This window comes from Lolium perenne, chromosome 7, assembly GCF_019359855.2.
Source record: "Lolium perenne isolate Kyuss_39 chromosome 7, Kyuss_2.0, whole genome shotgun sequence".
Taxonomy (NCBI): Eukaryota; Viridiplantae; Streptophyta; class Magnoliopsida; order Poales; family Poaceae; genus Lolium; species Lolium perenne.
The window spans coordinates 279,268,791-279,283,727 of record NC_067250.2 but is presented as its reverse complement, the minus strand read 5'-3'; the positions used below and the strand labels follow the sequence as shown (position 1 = coordinate 279,283,727).

General features: G+C 49.2%; 2 protein-coding genes across 2 annotated transcripts; one reads left to right on the top strand and one right to left on the bottom strand.

Annotated features, from left to right (window-relative positions):
* Window positions 1-2,725: 2,725 nt before the first annotated feature.
* LOC127312575 (leucine-rich repeat extensin-like protein 7) lies at window positions 2,726-4,680 on the top strand. Its single transcript, XM_051343100.2, has one exon. The coding sequence runs from the start codon at window positions 2,874-2,876 to the stop codon at window positions 4,644-4,646; it is 1,773 nt and encodes a 590-aa protein (XP_051199060.1). The 5' UTR covers window positions 2,726-2,873; the 3' UTR covers window positions 4,647-4,680.
* A 1,145-nt stretch (window positions 4,681-5,825) lies between these two features.
* On the bottom strand, window positions 5,826-10,410 carry LOC127312576 (delta-aminolevulinic acid dehydratase, chloroplastic). The gene is made up of 13 exons (XM_051343101.1): window positions 10,289-10,410; window positions 9,795-10,071; window positions 9,586-9,697; window positions 9,426-9,499; window positions 9,175-9,243; window positions 9,011-9,094; window positions 8,857-8,926; window positions 7,620-7,675; window positions 7,408-7,529; window positions 7,234-7,305; window positions 7,058-7,139; window positions 6,896-6,973; window positions 5,826-6,223 (listed from the first exon to the last, which is right to left on the bottom strand). Exons 2-13 carry the CDS (start codon window positions 10,062-10,064, stop codon window positions 6,059-6,061), a joined length of 1,254 nt encoding a protein of 417 aa, XP_051199061.1. The 5' UTR covers window positions 10,065-10,071; window positions 10,289-10,410; the 3' UTR covers window positions 5,826-6,058.
* Window positions 10,411-14,937: the final 4,527 nt, after the last annotated feature.

Here is a 14,937-nt window from a genome sequence, read left to right as displayed (position 1 = left end):
AATTTGCGATCTTGCCAGAGGCGGCTGCTGGGTGGTCTCAGTCCCGGAAATGTCGGTGTGGCTAGGAAAGAGCTAGGAACGGGAGGAAGGGGGCGACACATGGAAGTGGATCTTTTCCTCTCCCGTACCATACGAACACGACGACCACGGCGACGACCGGCCCCGACGACCAAGCCCCAGCATTCTCTTTCTCCTGCAGCGGCCCTCTTCGCCCTCCCTCCGCGTCCCTCTCCACCCATTGACCCATATCTCCGCGTCCCTCTGCTTGGATGACCACGGACGGCGGCGGCGGTGCATCCCGGCGACTCGAGTTCCGTCACCTAGCAACCGGTTGGTGCAGCGACGACAAGGGCAGCACCAAGACAACCTCGTCGGCCATGAGGGAGTATTTTTTCTAAAAGAAAGAGCAAAGGTAGAGAAGGGCATACCCTCGCATCGAATCTTCGACCGGCTGTTGGCTTCCCCCATCCGCAAATCGCCATGGCTGCCGGCCTCCCCGAGCTCCGCCGGGCCGCTCGGAACTCGGAAGCACCATCACCTCGTACGCATCATCCCCGCCAAGCAGAGCAAGCCCGGAAGCCCCTATCGCCAAATCGAGCCGGTCTTCCCTGCAGCCGGCCAAGCTTCGCCGCGCCGACCACCTCCCGCCTCCCCTACCTCCCCGACGCGCTCGTGATGAGCTTATGGTCCTCGTCGACCCCTCCATTCCCTCCCTCTCACTTTGTAGCGCCGCCCCGCCGTGTGCCCTGTCCGCCGCCGCCAGACGACATCGCCGCCATCGATCCGGCGACCGTTCGCCGGTGCCGCCGCCACCAAATGGCTCAGACCTCAGAGCAAAGCATGTGCGTCCAACACGATACGCCTCGGAGCCCTCGAGAAATTTCTGGTGGCTAGGTTCGAGACATCAGTGAAAGCGGTGTATAATGATCCAGCCCATCACGTGCCAACCAAAATAAATTAAATGTATCCGACAAATCGTCATGATAGCCCACCAGTGTCTCAACAGATCATAGCTACGGCCACACACCAGAAAAACACACCAAGTCGGCCCATCAGTGAATCCCAGTGTCGGCAACACATGAATCAAAATTTTCCAAATCACTGCGGGTCCCCGAGACATACAGGAAGAAGAAATATGAGCATGCAAATAGAGCAGGAATACACGTGTCAGCAAAACAGGTACCCATGAAATAAACTCAAAATTATCACAAAAAAGAAGTTAGTTCAGGTTTAGTATAGTATATATATTGTGTGAAATTAGCAGTCATGATACTAGGAGAAAAGGCCCCGCCCGTGGAGTTCAAACAAGTTACTCAGTTGCTTTGTTCATGCAAAGATGGAAGTGACATCTCCTTTTTCTTTTCTGACAGGAGTGTCATTTTCTCTTTCTATTGGCATGCATGGAAGTAGAGCTATACGTGGGATGCCAATGTTTCACTTATAACTCGTTTAGAAATACCTCTACTAGAAATTTCTAAATAAACTATAAGTTGGACATTGGCTGAATCTCAGTGGACACTTACATGGAAGTGACACTAGTACAGTAGTACGATCAATGATGGATAAAATACAAGGGGATTCTACTAAGTGATTAGTCCCCTCCTTAATTTGCACGAATTGAGGTGATCAATGTAGATGATGAAAACCATTGACTTGTGGTTTATTTCCCGTGGCACATGATTTGTGAATATGTGTTGGAATAGGTCGTGGTTTCCTCTCCAATTGATTGACGGCATATTTACTTTTATATTTTTTTGGAAGCAGAAACGAACCCAAAAACCCTGGAAATAAATATGAATACGGATACCGTCAAAACAGATATGGGGAAAGCGGATGATTGCCAGAACCAAGAACACCCTAAATCATGCAAAAAAAAAAAAAAAAGTGGGATTTGCTATATCTCAACTGAGAGTGAGAATTTCTCAAGTCTCACCCACAAAAGGTGCTTCATTTCACTTTTGTGGTAGAGAAGTGAATTTCTGAACTGTAGTCGCACTTTACTCAAGTGACCGAGTTAAGAAAATCTTGGGCGACTAAGATATAGCCAAACCCATAGTACAAGTCAAGCAACTCAACTAAATCGAGCCTAGTATGAGTGCTTGGTGTAATGGGGAGTGCGGTATGGTGTTGCTTAGGCAGTTCAGTTTGATAGCGTCGCATATTAGGCCTACTAGATTGGCCATCCTGATCAACAATAGTAGTACGAAAATTCAACATTACCCGAGAACAAGAATTCATCTTATACGACTATTCCGTCGGATAACCTCGTGCCGGCTCTGTGTCCTTTTTCGCAAAACATTCCTTTTTCGGCTTTAATTTTTTGTTTTGGTATTTCGTTTCTGTTATTCCACGGAAAAGTCGTACAGTTCAAACGGGAAATAGCTAATGTAGAATTTATCTGATATAGAACACTCATGTCGATAAAATGGTTTGAACTATGTACTAGAAAAAGGAGCCCTGCCCTTTTTATCCAATGCCAAATCGACGGCCTATTTATAAAAAAAGAGATTTTTTTTTGAATTTGAAGGAAAAAAGAATTCACATGTTTTCTATAGTGAAAGTTCCATTCACATCTATATCGTCCTCTAATCTCACACATTGCGCATTGACTCTACGGCTACGGTCCGGCCCTCTATAAATCGTGGAAACCCAACACGGCCCGGCCCAGCTCGCGCACACTCTCTCTGCCTCGAGCTTCTCGCTCCGCGTTAACCCTCGCCATGTGATCCCTCTGCCACCCTCTCTCTCCTTCACAGTACACTCCACGCTCCCTCACTCACACTCCCACTCCACCACCCCCGAGCTAAACCTCTCCCCATCACGCCCATTCCGCCGCCGCCGCCGCCGCCAGCCGCACCCCGCCGCGCGCAGCCATGACCGGCCGCCGCCACCACCTCCTCGCGCTGGCGCTCCTCGCCGTCGCGCTCACCCCGGCCGCGTCCCAGCCGGGCCCATCCCCCTTCGACCCGCCGCCGTCCTGGCAGTTCCCCAACCCGCGCCTCCGCGCCGCCTACATCGCGCTCCAGACCTGGCGCCGCACCGCCATCTTCTCCGACCCGACCAACTTCACCGCCAACTGGGCCGGCCCCAACGTCTGCGCCTACAACGGCGTCTACTGCGCGCCGCACCCAGCCGACGGCGCCATCCTCGTCGTCGCCGGCCTCGACCTCAACCACGCCGACATCGCGGGCTTCCTCCCCCCCGACCTCCCCGCCGGCCTCCCGGACCTCGCCCTCCTCCACCTAAACTCCAACCGCTTCTGCGGCGTCCTCCCGGACACCTTCCTCCACCTCCGCCTCCTCCACGAGCTGGACGTCAGCAACAACCGCTTCGTCGGCGCCTTCCCGGACATCATCCTCTCCCTCCCCTCCCTCAAGTACCTCGACCTCCGCTTCAACGACTTCGAGGGCCCCATCCCGCCGGCGCTCTTCGACCGCCCGCTCGACGCCATCTTCCTCAACTCCAACCGCCTCACCCGCCCCATCCCGCCCAACCTCGGCAACTCCCCCGCCTCCGTCCTCGTCCTCGCCCACAACCGCCTCGGCGGCTGCATCCCGCCCAGCATCGGCCAGATGGCCGACACGCTCAACGAGATCGTCCTCATCGACGACGGCCTCACCGGGTGCGTCCCGCCGCAGGTCGGCCTGCTCCGGAAGCTCACCGTGTTTGACGTCAGCGGCAACCGCCTCCAGGGCCCGCTCCCGCCCTCCGTCGCCGGCCTCGTCGCCGTCCGGGAGCTCAACGTCGGGCAGAACCTCCTCGAGGGCGCCGTCCCGCCCGCCGTCTGCGCGCTGCCCAGCCTCAGGAACTTCACCTACGTCGACAACTTCTTCAGCTTCCGCCCCGGATGCCCCGTGGCCACGGCCGACGGCGCGTGGAACTGCATCCCTGGCGCTCCCGCCCAGCGGCCGCCGGCGCAGTGCGCCGCCGTGGCTGCCAGCCCGTTCGACTGCAGCAGGGCGCAATGCCAGGCACCGGCGACAGCAGTGCCAGTCCGTCCCCCGACCAGGCGCCCCGGCGGCCGGACGCCACCCGCTCCAGTGGGAGGGCGTGCGCCACATCAGCGCCCGCCTACGCTGAGGCCGTCGACTCCGCCACCACCGGGCTCGGCTACTCCCTCCTACCCGTCACCTCCTGGCGGCTCCACGACGCCAGGAACGGCAGCGCCGCCACCGCCAACCTCCGGCGAGAGCCCGGGGCACGCAATGCCGCCCTCATACACGCCACCGTCCTCCGGGTACCAGCCGCCGTCCGCGTCCTCACCGTCAGGCCAGCCCGCGACACCGCCACCCGGGTACGTCACGCCGCCCACCGCGCCGTCAACCGCCCCGACACCATCCTCGCCGCTGCCCCTGCCAGCGCCAGGTCCCTGGACACCGCCGCCACCTCCAAGCGGCTCCGGCTCTTCTCCACCCGGCGGAGCGGGAGGAACGCCGCCGTTCCCGCCAGTGCAGGGCGTGCCGTACTCGTCCCCACCACCGCCGCCAGCAGCAGAGGTGCCCCCGGTCCACGGCGTGTCATACGGGTCGCCACCGCCGCCGCTGCTCCCACCGGTCTACGGGATGTCGTACTCGTCCCCGCCACCGCCGGTCCATCTTGTCTACGGGGTCTCCTACGGGTCGCCGCCGCCACCGACGGGGCCGTAGAGCTAGCTAGGTAGTAGCAGTTGGTTGGTTGATGGATCGGCCGGCCGCCGCCTCCGCGGCCGGACGCTCATCGTCGACGAGCCCCCGTCAGTCAGTGGTCACCAGTACATCTCTCCCTCGATGTAGCTTCTGTCTTTCTCCTTCAGAATTCTGTTCCCATTTTCTCCGTGTTATTCTATTATTATCTCGTTATTTGATCAGAATTATATTCCAAGACCGTGTGGTGGATTCTTTGATTCGTTTTTATGTTTCACTGTTTGATCAACGGTCGCCACCTCAAATCTGAATTTTGTTTCGCAATTAGTAGCGTTTAGCGTATATCCTAGCTTGAGAAAATTTACAAGCGAATTGCAGGCTGGAACACTGGGACGCGTGTTTGCATATGCATAGGCGCATAGCACGATCGGCGATCACATGCATTGCACGATGTTCCTCACATTCAAGCAGACACAAGACTCATGCTAGCAGTACCAGGCTACCAGCAGCGTAGTACGCCATGCCGACGAAGTGATGAGCCATGAACAAGTGATGAAGCATTCACGCCATTGACGAACGAATGAACGAGGAGAGATGAGTAAATTGGAGCAGCTGGCAGCTGCGTTTGAACTTGGAAGTCTCCTCCTTCCTCGGGTCGCCATTTCCATCGCCTCGACAGGTGCAGTGAATCTCGGGATGATATGACTGGCGAGTTCATTACTTATCTTTGGGGGCCCGTGATTTATTTCACGTGGGACGGAACGGGGGCGGATGGGGCCTAGTAATTGCTGCACCATCCGTTTCTTCTGCAACTGCAACTGCAATTGCAAAAACCTGCAGCTTCTGGAGCCAGCTACCGCCGTTCACCATCCATCAGATTTTATTTCTCCGATTACTCGAGATCCGATGCGTGTGTGTGTGCCCCAGTACGATTGCCACACACGCATTACTGCCTGAGTCGTTGCGATCTACTGTTGGGGCCTGTGCTGCATTTGCACAATAGTTAGAATTTCTTAAATCAACGCTACCCCATGAACCGATGAGGTGATCATGCTTGTGATGGGAGACTGTCGTGATACACGCTCATCATCAGTCACACCAGCCTGATCGGATTGGGATTGCAGCTCTTCCACATTCTTCATATTTCCATCATCTGTTTCTTGCTTGCTTGTGTAGTTTCGTGTGAATGGATAAGCAGCAGAGTAATCAGCCAAATAATTTCAAGGTAGTAATCCAAAGATCACGGAACAGAATCATGTACTAGGGCGCCTCCATTGTTATCGGGAGAAAATTTGTACTTCTCAGTAAAAAATAAATAAACTAACAATCCTGTGCACAATTACGTATTATTCAAGTGCCTCAAGTCAAACGTCAAATGTGTTCCTCAACTTTACTACACCTTAATCACATTCCCACTCAACGGGGTTGACCCCGGCCTATCTCATGCCGCACAGCACGGTGGCGGCCTGGCGGGCGAAGTAGGTGAGGATGATGTCGGCGCCGGCGCGGCGTAGGCACATGAGCGACTCCATCATCACCTTCTCCTCGTCGATCATGTTCAGCGCACCGCCAGCTTTGATCATCGAGTACTCGCCAGACACCTGAATGAATCACACAATCAATCATTGTTGTGTTTGGTTCGGTTGGTTCAGAACTCATGCATGCAGGATCAACTGTTCAGTTGTTCAGAATCATGGCATCTCAATGATTGACTATGTTCTACTCGTATGCGTTCAGAAGGACGCCGTCTTTCTCTGATTATAAACTAGCAATAAAAAATGGGAAATGTAGCATGATAAATATTCGGCAATGTTAAAATGAGAAGAGAAAAACATCCGGTTATGTTGATCTTAGCAAAGGGAAAGTTACACCCGGCAAAAAAACTAAAGGGCCGAACATAAGATAAAAACCATATAGTATAGAAAATAGACAGATATAGTCACAGTATAGCAAACTCATAACAAGATAGTAGTCTTTCAGCAGCATAATGATTGAAACAACTATATCTATAATTGATGGGAGTTTTAATATCAGAAAAAATGAAGATGGAGGAATATTCTCTGGTATTAATAAAGTGGTGAAAAATGTACTTCTGGGGCATGGAGCATGAATTACGATATACAGTTACAGTGCCAATGCTAAAATGATCTCATTGGTCATTACAAGTACACACTTAATAGTAAAGAACGCACGCCTGGTTTACTGTGGGAGCCCAGCTAGAATGGCAGAAAAGCACAGCTTAACATCAGTGTGGACAAGCAGAATGTACTAACCTGGTATGCAGCAATCGGCAGAGCAGAATTATCTCGAAGAAGCCGGATTATATCCAAGTACGGCAATCCAGGTTTCACCTGTCAAAAGGGTACCGTGGTTATGGAGCAACATACATAAGAGTTATCTTGGTAATATGACACTATATAAACCGAGAGAATTACTAGAAGAATATCAGCGCCTTCTGCCTCATCTGCAGAAGTTTCTAGGAGGGCTTCTCTGTAGTTAGCTGGGTTCATCTGATAGCTTAAGAACAGAAAGGGAGAAAACGTTTAGATGATAAGCAACTAAATTGTACACCAGATGGAAACAGATAGTAGCTTCAGTGTCAGATCCATACGTCTTCTTGTCTCCAAATCGTGGATTTGAATCTAGAGCTTCTCGGAATGGACCATAAAATGAACTGGCATACCTGCGCAGACATATATCACAGATGCATCATTAAAAATGAAAATGTAAAGCAAATATAGGATAACAAAAGTACAATTGTGCCATGGATGACAGAGATGTTTACTTTGCGGTATACGACATAATGGAGACATCATTAAAACCCTCGGCATCCAAAGCAGAACGGATTGCCCCAACACGACCATCCATCATGTCGCTAGGACTGACTACATCAGCACCGGCACGTGCCTGTTTAGTTCAAGAAACAATTTTGTGTCACTGAACACTTGCATACTCAACCATCAAAAACAAAACATAGTATAAAGGGAAAGGATGGACCTGTGAAACTGCCTGTTTGCACAACTGATAAACTGTTTCGTCGTTCAAAATTACACCTATTAAGATAGAAACAAACTCAAAGTTAGGTGGAGAAAGGTTTGTAGTACAGAACTTTTCCCTTGAGAAAATATCTAACTCCACCAAATATCTGGACCAACAATAGGAATGAAAATTGCTCTTATGTGTAATTCGATATTCCAAATACGAGCATGATCATGGAAGATCCAAATCACACTATAAGTAGTAGTTTGCGCTACCGGCTACTCAACAAGGGCTACAAAAAGCTATGCAAGCTAGCCGATTCCTGGTTTTGACACCAAGAAATGACCTACCCAGTTGTAGGTAATTTTAAATGATATATGAAGTATCCAATGAGATTGTTGCATCAAAACACATTTTGTGCACCATCATGGGAGGTAAATGAAAAATAATAATAAATAAAGTTTCATCTCAAGTGGCAAAACTTATGACTGACTGAGTTGTTTATTGTCTTTATTCTACACAACAGAATCTCGGGCTCCTAACCAGTAGCTGAGTGGCAGCTACCAGTAATTGCCGAGGAGGCGAGGACTACAGTTTGGTACCTTCTTTAGAAAAATCAAAGCAGGTGATGCACGGTGATGTCTTAAACCAAGAGTTCCGCATATTCTACACAACAGCATCTCAGGCTCATAGCCAATACCAAGCTTGATGCTACCAATAATCATCTACAACTAGAATAATAGTTGCATGGCTGAATGTCTGTTTATTGTGCCAGTTTAGCAACTCCAATAAGAACATGTATGGATATGTGTTGAAACTCAGAGATTGGTAACACCACTTCTGAAATACTCCTATTCCGAATTATAAGATGGTTTGAATATATCAATGTGGACTACATAAGGACTGAAATGAGTGATCAGACACACTGAAATGCGTCTAGATACATACAAATTCAGAAAAACTATAACATCTTATGATTCGGAATTGACTGATAAGCTAGCATTTTCTTACGGTATGAGCGATTCAGCATGCAAGAAGATCACATATCATGTAAATCTGATTCTAAGGAGCGAAAGTTTTAGAAACTCCAATAAGAACATGTATGAACATGTCTTGAACTCAGAGATTGGTAACACCATTTCTGAAGTAGACAGCATATTTCTTATGTTATCACAATTCAGCATGCAAGAAGATCACATATTATGTAAATCTGATCCTAAGGAGCGTAAGCTTAAAATGTGCTCCTTTTTCTTACCATCTTCCCTCACAATGCCATCATGACCATCAGACGAATAAGGGTCCAAAGCAACATCCGTGTAGACAATCTAAAACCGTGATAAGATTATAAGCAAATATATTACCAACAATAATGCAACCTACAATCAACGGTGGATGAAGGACAAACTTACAATATCAGGGAACTTATCCTTGAGCAAGCGTATTGTCCGTGGAACCAAACCATTGTCATTGTATGCCTCCTCTCCTGTTGGAGTCTGGATGAACAAAGGGTAAAAGTCATTTTCAAGGCACAGTTACTAGTTGAGACAAATAGCTACTTATATTCGTCAAATACCTTCAATGCATCAGGAACCTTTGGAAAGAGCACAAAGCTGTTAACACCAACATCGCGTGCCTTGTATACCTGCATATAAGAGTTGTTGTTTGGATATCAGGTCTGACTGTTGATCTCTAACTAAGACTACTGGTACAAGTCACAAGGAAACAAACACATTCAGAGCTCCAACAGATTCATCCAACATACATAACAAATCCAATTTTGATCTCAGAAAAAAGCCATGTCCTAGTACTCTCGAATCTCCATACCTCATCAAGAAGCCCGTGCTGCCATCCAAGCCTGAAACACCCGGGCATAGCGCCAATAGGAGTATCCTCTTCCCCTGCAGAGCATCACCAAAAACTTCAGATAAATGAACTGTCAAAATGGTCCAGACCATTCAAGCCAGTAAGCAGATTTTAAGACAACCTTCATGGATAAACAATGGGAGCACCAAATTAGCCGGAGATATGGTTGTCTCCTGGAACGCAGCCCTGAGAGCCGGCGACCTGCGGTTGCGACGAGGCCGCTTCGGCATGTCCTGAACACAGACACATCAAACAGGTCTACTGTTCAGATTTTTTTTGCAATTGCACTGTAAAACAGAAGCGACATTGCAAAACCCAACAGCAGCTTACAAGAGGCCTGATCTGCGGAGTTCCCTCGGGGGCCTTGGGTCTAACGAAGGGCGCGGGGGCCGGGAATTTCCCGGCGACGGCGTCGGCCTCGCACTCCTCGATGCTCCTCCCCGACGGCGCCCTGACCTCCTGCTCGCTGCTGACCCTGACGGCCACGGAACGCGGCCTCGGCCCGGTTCGCGGGACGGCGAAGCTGCTGCCGTGGCCGTGGCAGGTCGTCGCCTGGAGCATCTGGACCTTGGCCGGGGAGAAGGAGACGGTGGAAGCCATGGCCTACCTGCAATTCGATCGAAATTGAGGTGTAGAATATAAAGAACTGGGAAAGGATGGATCTTGATGGCTAGTGGGAAAGGCGGGCGGCTGAATTGAGCTGAGCTTTGGATTGGGGTTGGTCATTGGGGAGAGATTGCGGGTCTGAATTTAGCTTGATGGGTTCAAGGGACGTTCGAATCTTGGAGACGAGGACGACGGAGGTGGAGGAGAGGGAGACGTACCTGGAGGGTGGACGCTGGGGAAGAAGATGAGGCGAAGACGATGTGCCCTCAATCCTTGCCGATTGCGACGCCCACCTACTAACTGGCGGCTTCTCTGTCCCTTGCCGCCCCGTGTAAATACCGAGAAAATTGACACGGCACGAGCTGAGTAGAACGCCTAAAAAATCCTCAAATCTTACGGGTGACCCTCCCGGCAAACTATTTCACTCATCTAACTCTTTTGTGTCGTCTTTCCCATGAGCGCTACATCTAACCGAGTGTCGCCGTGCGACCGGCGCCACACTCTCATCCGACGTGGCGCCCTCGACGCTGAGATGTGCTCGAAACTGACGTGGCAGGATGTGTGGCGTCGCCCACATCGGCGCCACACTTTGAAAGTGTGGCGCCCGTGGCAAGGGCGCCACACATCCACTTATGATTGCACAAAACATATTGTAAGACAATTCTCTAGGGACTTAGCCGTTTTGGCGACCCTGTTTCTGTGGCGCCGACGCCAAGGGCGTCACACTTCACTATGTGGCGCCGATGCTACGGACGCCACACAAACAGGCTCGCCAAAACGACTAAGGACTAAGCGTCCGGAGCCCCTGGATGTTTTCGCATGTAAGTTGATATAAGTTGGCATGTGTGGCGCCTATGCCATGGGCGCCACACATTGACTTGTGCTAAACCATGAAAGATTCTACCATATTCCAACAGTTTTGAACACAACATTGCACAGAACATGTAGGACAGAGCATAGTGGTTCAAATAACACATAAGGTTCGACGACATCAAGGTTCCAATTACAATAAGGTTGAACGACATGAAGGTTCGAGAAGATCAAGATTCACACAACATCATGGTTCGACAACATAAAGGTTCGGCAACAAGAACATAGTCAAAGGGACATCACTGTGTGGCAAAGGCTCCCTCCCCCCTCGCCTTCTTCTTCTTAGATTCTTCAGCCAATTCTTCCTTCTCCCTTATGTCACGAGCCAACTGAACCACCGAGTCGAAGAAATGGTGGCGCTCCACCATCTTTGCAGCTTCCGCTTGAGCTCTTTCCACCTTGATGCGCTCAACCTCCCTAGCCACCTCCTCTAGGTGCATCCTATTGGCCCTCTCCCTCGCTATTTGAGCAAGTTAGAATTTTTCCCTCCATAGACGGTCCGTTCGGCCTTGATCTTCTCATTCCTCTTCTTCTTGCGCCATATGTATTGCTGATACTCCCTTTGCATACGGGCACACTCGGCCATCTTATTGTCTTCTTCCTCCTTCTTCTTCCTCTCAAGTTCTTCCTTGTCCCTCTTCCGCACCGTCCTCACAGCCTCCTCCCAAACGGACTCGTCCTTCGCATTGCCCTCCCACGCCCCCCTTCCCCTTGGTGGGTTAAGTTGCCATACCTGAAAACAAAATTGAAAAACCAAAGTTAGCCACGGAATAGGAAAACAGAAAGTACAATACAATTAATATATTGGAGACACATACAGATAAGGCCCCGCTAGGTATCCTAGCATACTAGTACCCCGACGTCCACCATGGCGACCTCTAATAAGCCCTACATGAATCCTTGGTTGCCTTGGAGCTTGTCGCCATTTTGATTGATGGCTTGGAGCTTGTTGCCTTGGAACTTGTTGCGAACGAGCTTGTTGCCTTGGAGCTTGTTGCCTTGGAGCTTGTTGGCTTGAAGCTTATTACCGTGGGGTTTGTTGGCTTGGAGCTTGTTGGCTTGGAGTTTGTTGGCTTGGAGTTTGTTGACTTGGAGGTTGGTTTGAAGCTTGTTGGCTACTTGACGCTTGGCTTGTGCTAGCATCATTGCCCTTTGATTTTTTGCCGGATGTACATTTCCTTTTATTGTGCCACTTACTATTGCATGATCCACAATTAGTTGGCTCGCGAGCCTCTTGGAATAACTTGTTTCCCGAATGACCCCATCTATCCATATCGCCGTGATACCTCTTTGTCTTTCTTCTTCCACGTTTCACAACCTTCCATTTCGGATCTGGCCAAACTTGCACTCCATGATACTCCGGCCATTGTGATTGGTCCAAGTAGGGAGAAAACCTTGGAGCCCATATCCTCTTTGTTCTTCGATGGAGAACTCGGCCTCCCGAACGGTGAGCGGGTTATTGTAGTCGACGTCCCTCCCGTGGCAATGGGAGATTGGACAATGGGAGATTGGGTGGCTTCTTCTTGGCTCATGGGTGGTGGACTCCTCTCTTGAACGGGGGAGGAGGGCCGGTTAAGGTCAAACTCGATATGAGCATCACCCCGTCTTGGTTGCAAACAACTCCAAAGCCTTGTCTTGTGACCCGGCCATCGTCTCGTGGTAAACGAACCAACGTTGCTTGAAGTTGATACGCATTGTCTTTCAACGGGTGTGCATTCCAAACCCCACATTATGTCTTCCCTCTACCTCAACACCATCATTTGGCTCATTCCAATTCAACTCAACCCTCACTTGTGCTACCACCTCCGCAAAGCTAGGGCTAAGGTCAAACACCAAGTCAACCTCTTCCGGGTCCGGCTCTATGTTTCCCTTCAAGAAAGCATCCTTGTCCACATGATGAATATGAACAATTCTTTCCATCCCCCTAGCATAATGGGAAAAACACATACACACATGTGTTCATTAGTTACCATAATCATCGTAATCTACCCATACAAACTAGCACACTACCATTTCTCCTACTTCAACAACCCTAACATCCAACCAAATCCACATCCACCATCAAATCAACCAAATCCACATCTAGGGTTTCACATGTAGATTCAACCAAATACACAAAATCAATGGATGAAAAGGAGGGGAACGGAGGAGATTACCTCAAGGAACGGGTTGGGAACAATCTCCACGGGCAGATATGACGATATCCAAAAGATTTGAGTAGGGATTTGAGGGGGGGGGGGAGAGAGAGAGAGAACCGAGCGCCTTCTTGAGGGAAGAAGAAACATAGAGAGGAGAATGGCTGGGTCAGGTTGGGGTGGGCTCGCGCGGCCACACATAAGTGGATGTGTGGCGCCCTTGCTACGGGCGCCACACTTTCAAAGTGTGGCGTCGATGTGGGCGGCGCCACACATCCTGCCACGTCAGTTTCGAGCACACCTCAGCGTCGAGGGCACCACGTCGGATGGGAGTGTGGCGCCGGTCGCACGGGCGCCACTCGGCCAGGTGTGGCGCCCATGGGATGGACGCCACACAAAAGGGTTAGATGAGTGAAATAGTTTGCCCGGAGGGTCAGTCTGTGATATAGTTTCAGAAAAGGGTTATTTTTGTGTAAATCGCCACTTTTAAATTGTATGGCGAAATTACAATTCATTTTCACTTCTAAAATCCCCACGATGAGAGCTTCGAAAGTAGACCACATTTTCATATGTTTCGACCAAATTTTTAACAAGCAACTTTGATGCACGACTGAGAAACTGTGTTGTGCAGCAAAACAATTTTGGTGTGCGACAAAGCAACTTTGATGTGCAACGAACATGTACACTTTTTGGTACACGAAGGCACAACTTTGGTGCCCGACAACAATTTTGGTGTCCATCGAAGCAATTTCAATGTGTGACAAAGAAACTTAAGTGCCCTGCAGAGCAACTTTGCTACCTGGCGACGTAGTTTTCGAACCCTGCAGAGCAACTTTGGCGCCTGACCGAGCAATTTTAGTGTCCTGCTGAGCAACTTTGGTACTCGACAGAGCAAATTTGGTTTGTGACAGCCCAATTTTGGCGTCCAGCGAAGCAACTTTGGTGCCCACCGAATAAATTTTGATGGCTGGCTGAGCAACTTTAGCATTCAGCGATGCAACTTTCGTTGTGAATGTAGATTTAAGCTATGTAGCAAAATTTCTCGCCCCGTACTAAAGTTGCGCCGTCTCGCATTATAGTTGCTTTATCGCACATAGAAGTTACTTTAGAAAAAATTTCACCAAAATATACAGAATTGAGATCTAGTTTTGAAGAGCTCACCGCAAGAAATTCAAAGGTGAAAGCGGATCCTAATTTTGACATCTAGTGAAAAAGTTATATGATTTTGAACATCTAAAAAGAAAAGTTAATCCTTACGGGATAAGATCCAGGGAATCTTTCTTTTTATCTTTTACATGTCAGGGACACTAACTTTCCTTATTTAGGGGTGTGTCAGGATTAACGAACGAGCACGCGAGTGCTCGCTAGACGTGCGCCTAATGACCCTAAAAAATACTACTACTCGTTTATGGTACTCGTCGTCTATGGTTTGGTCGCCTACACGTTTATCGTGCCACCGGTTCCTAATGATAACCATTATATATTACTTCGTCAAATTTTGACAATGACTGTGTATGCCTAATGTGACGGTCAAAATTTTGATGCGCTACCTGTGACACATGTGGCAAATCAAGTGTATGCGACGAAGTTTGGCCATCAACCATAATCTCTTTGATCCAAAACAAATGTCATGATTTTAGTTTAAATTGGAGTACTGTAGCTTAAATTTGAATTGGAGTATTATTGTGGATTTATGCTTAAAAACTATTGTTATGAATTGGAGGGAATATATGATTCGACATCAAAAGATGTTCTCTAGATCGAAAACATTGATCTGAAATGCATATTACATGTGATATTTTTTTAACTAATAAAGCTATACTTGCGATTAAACTTCCTAGTACAAAAATTTGTTACGGTCC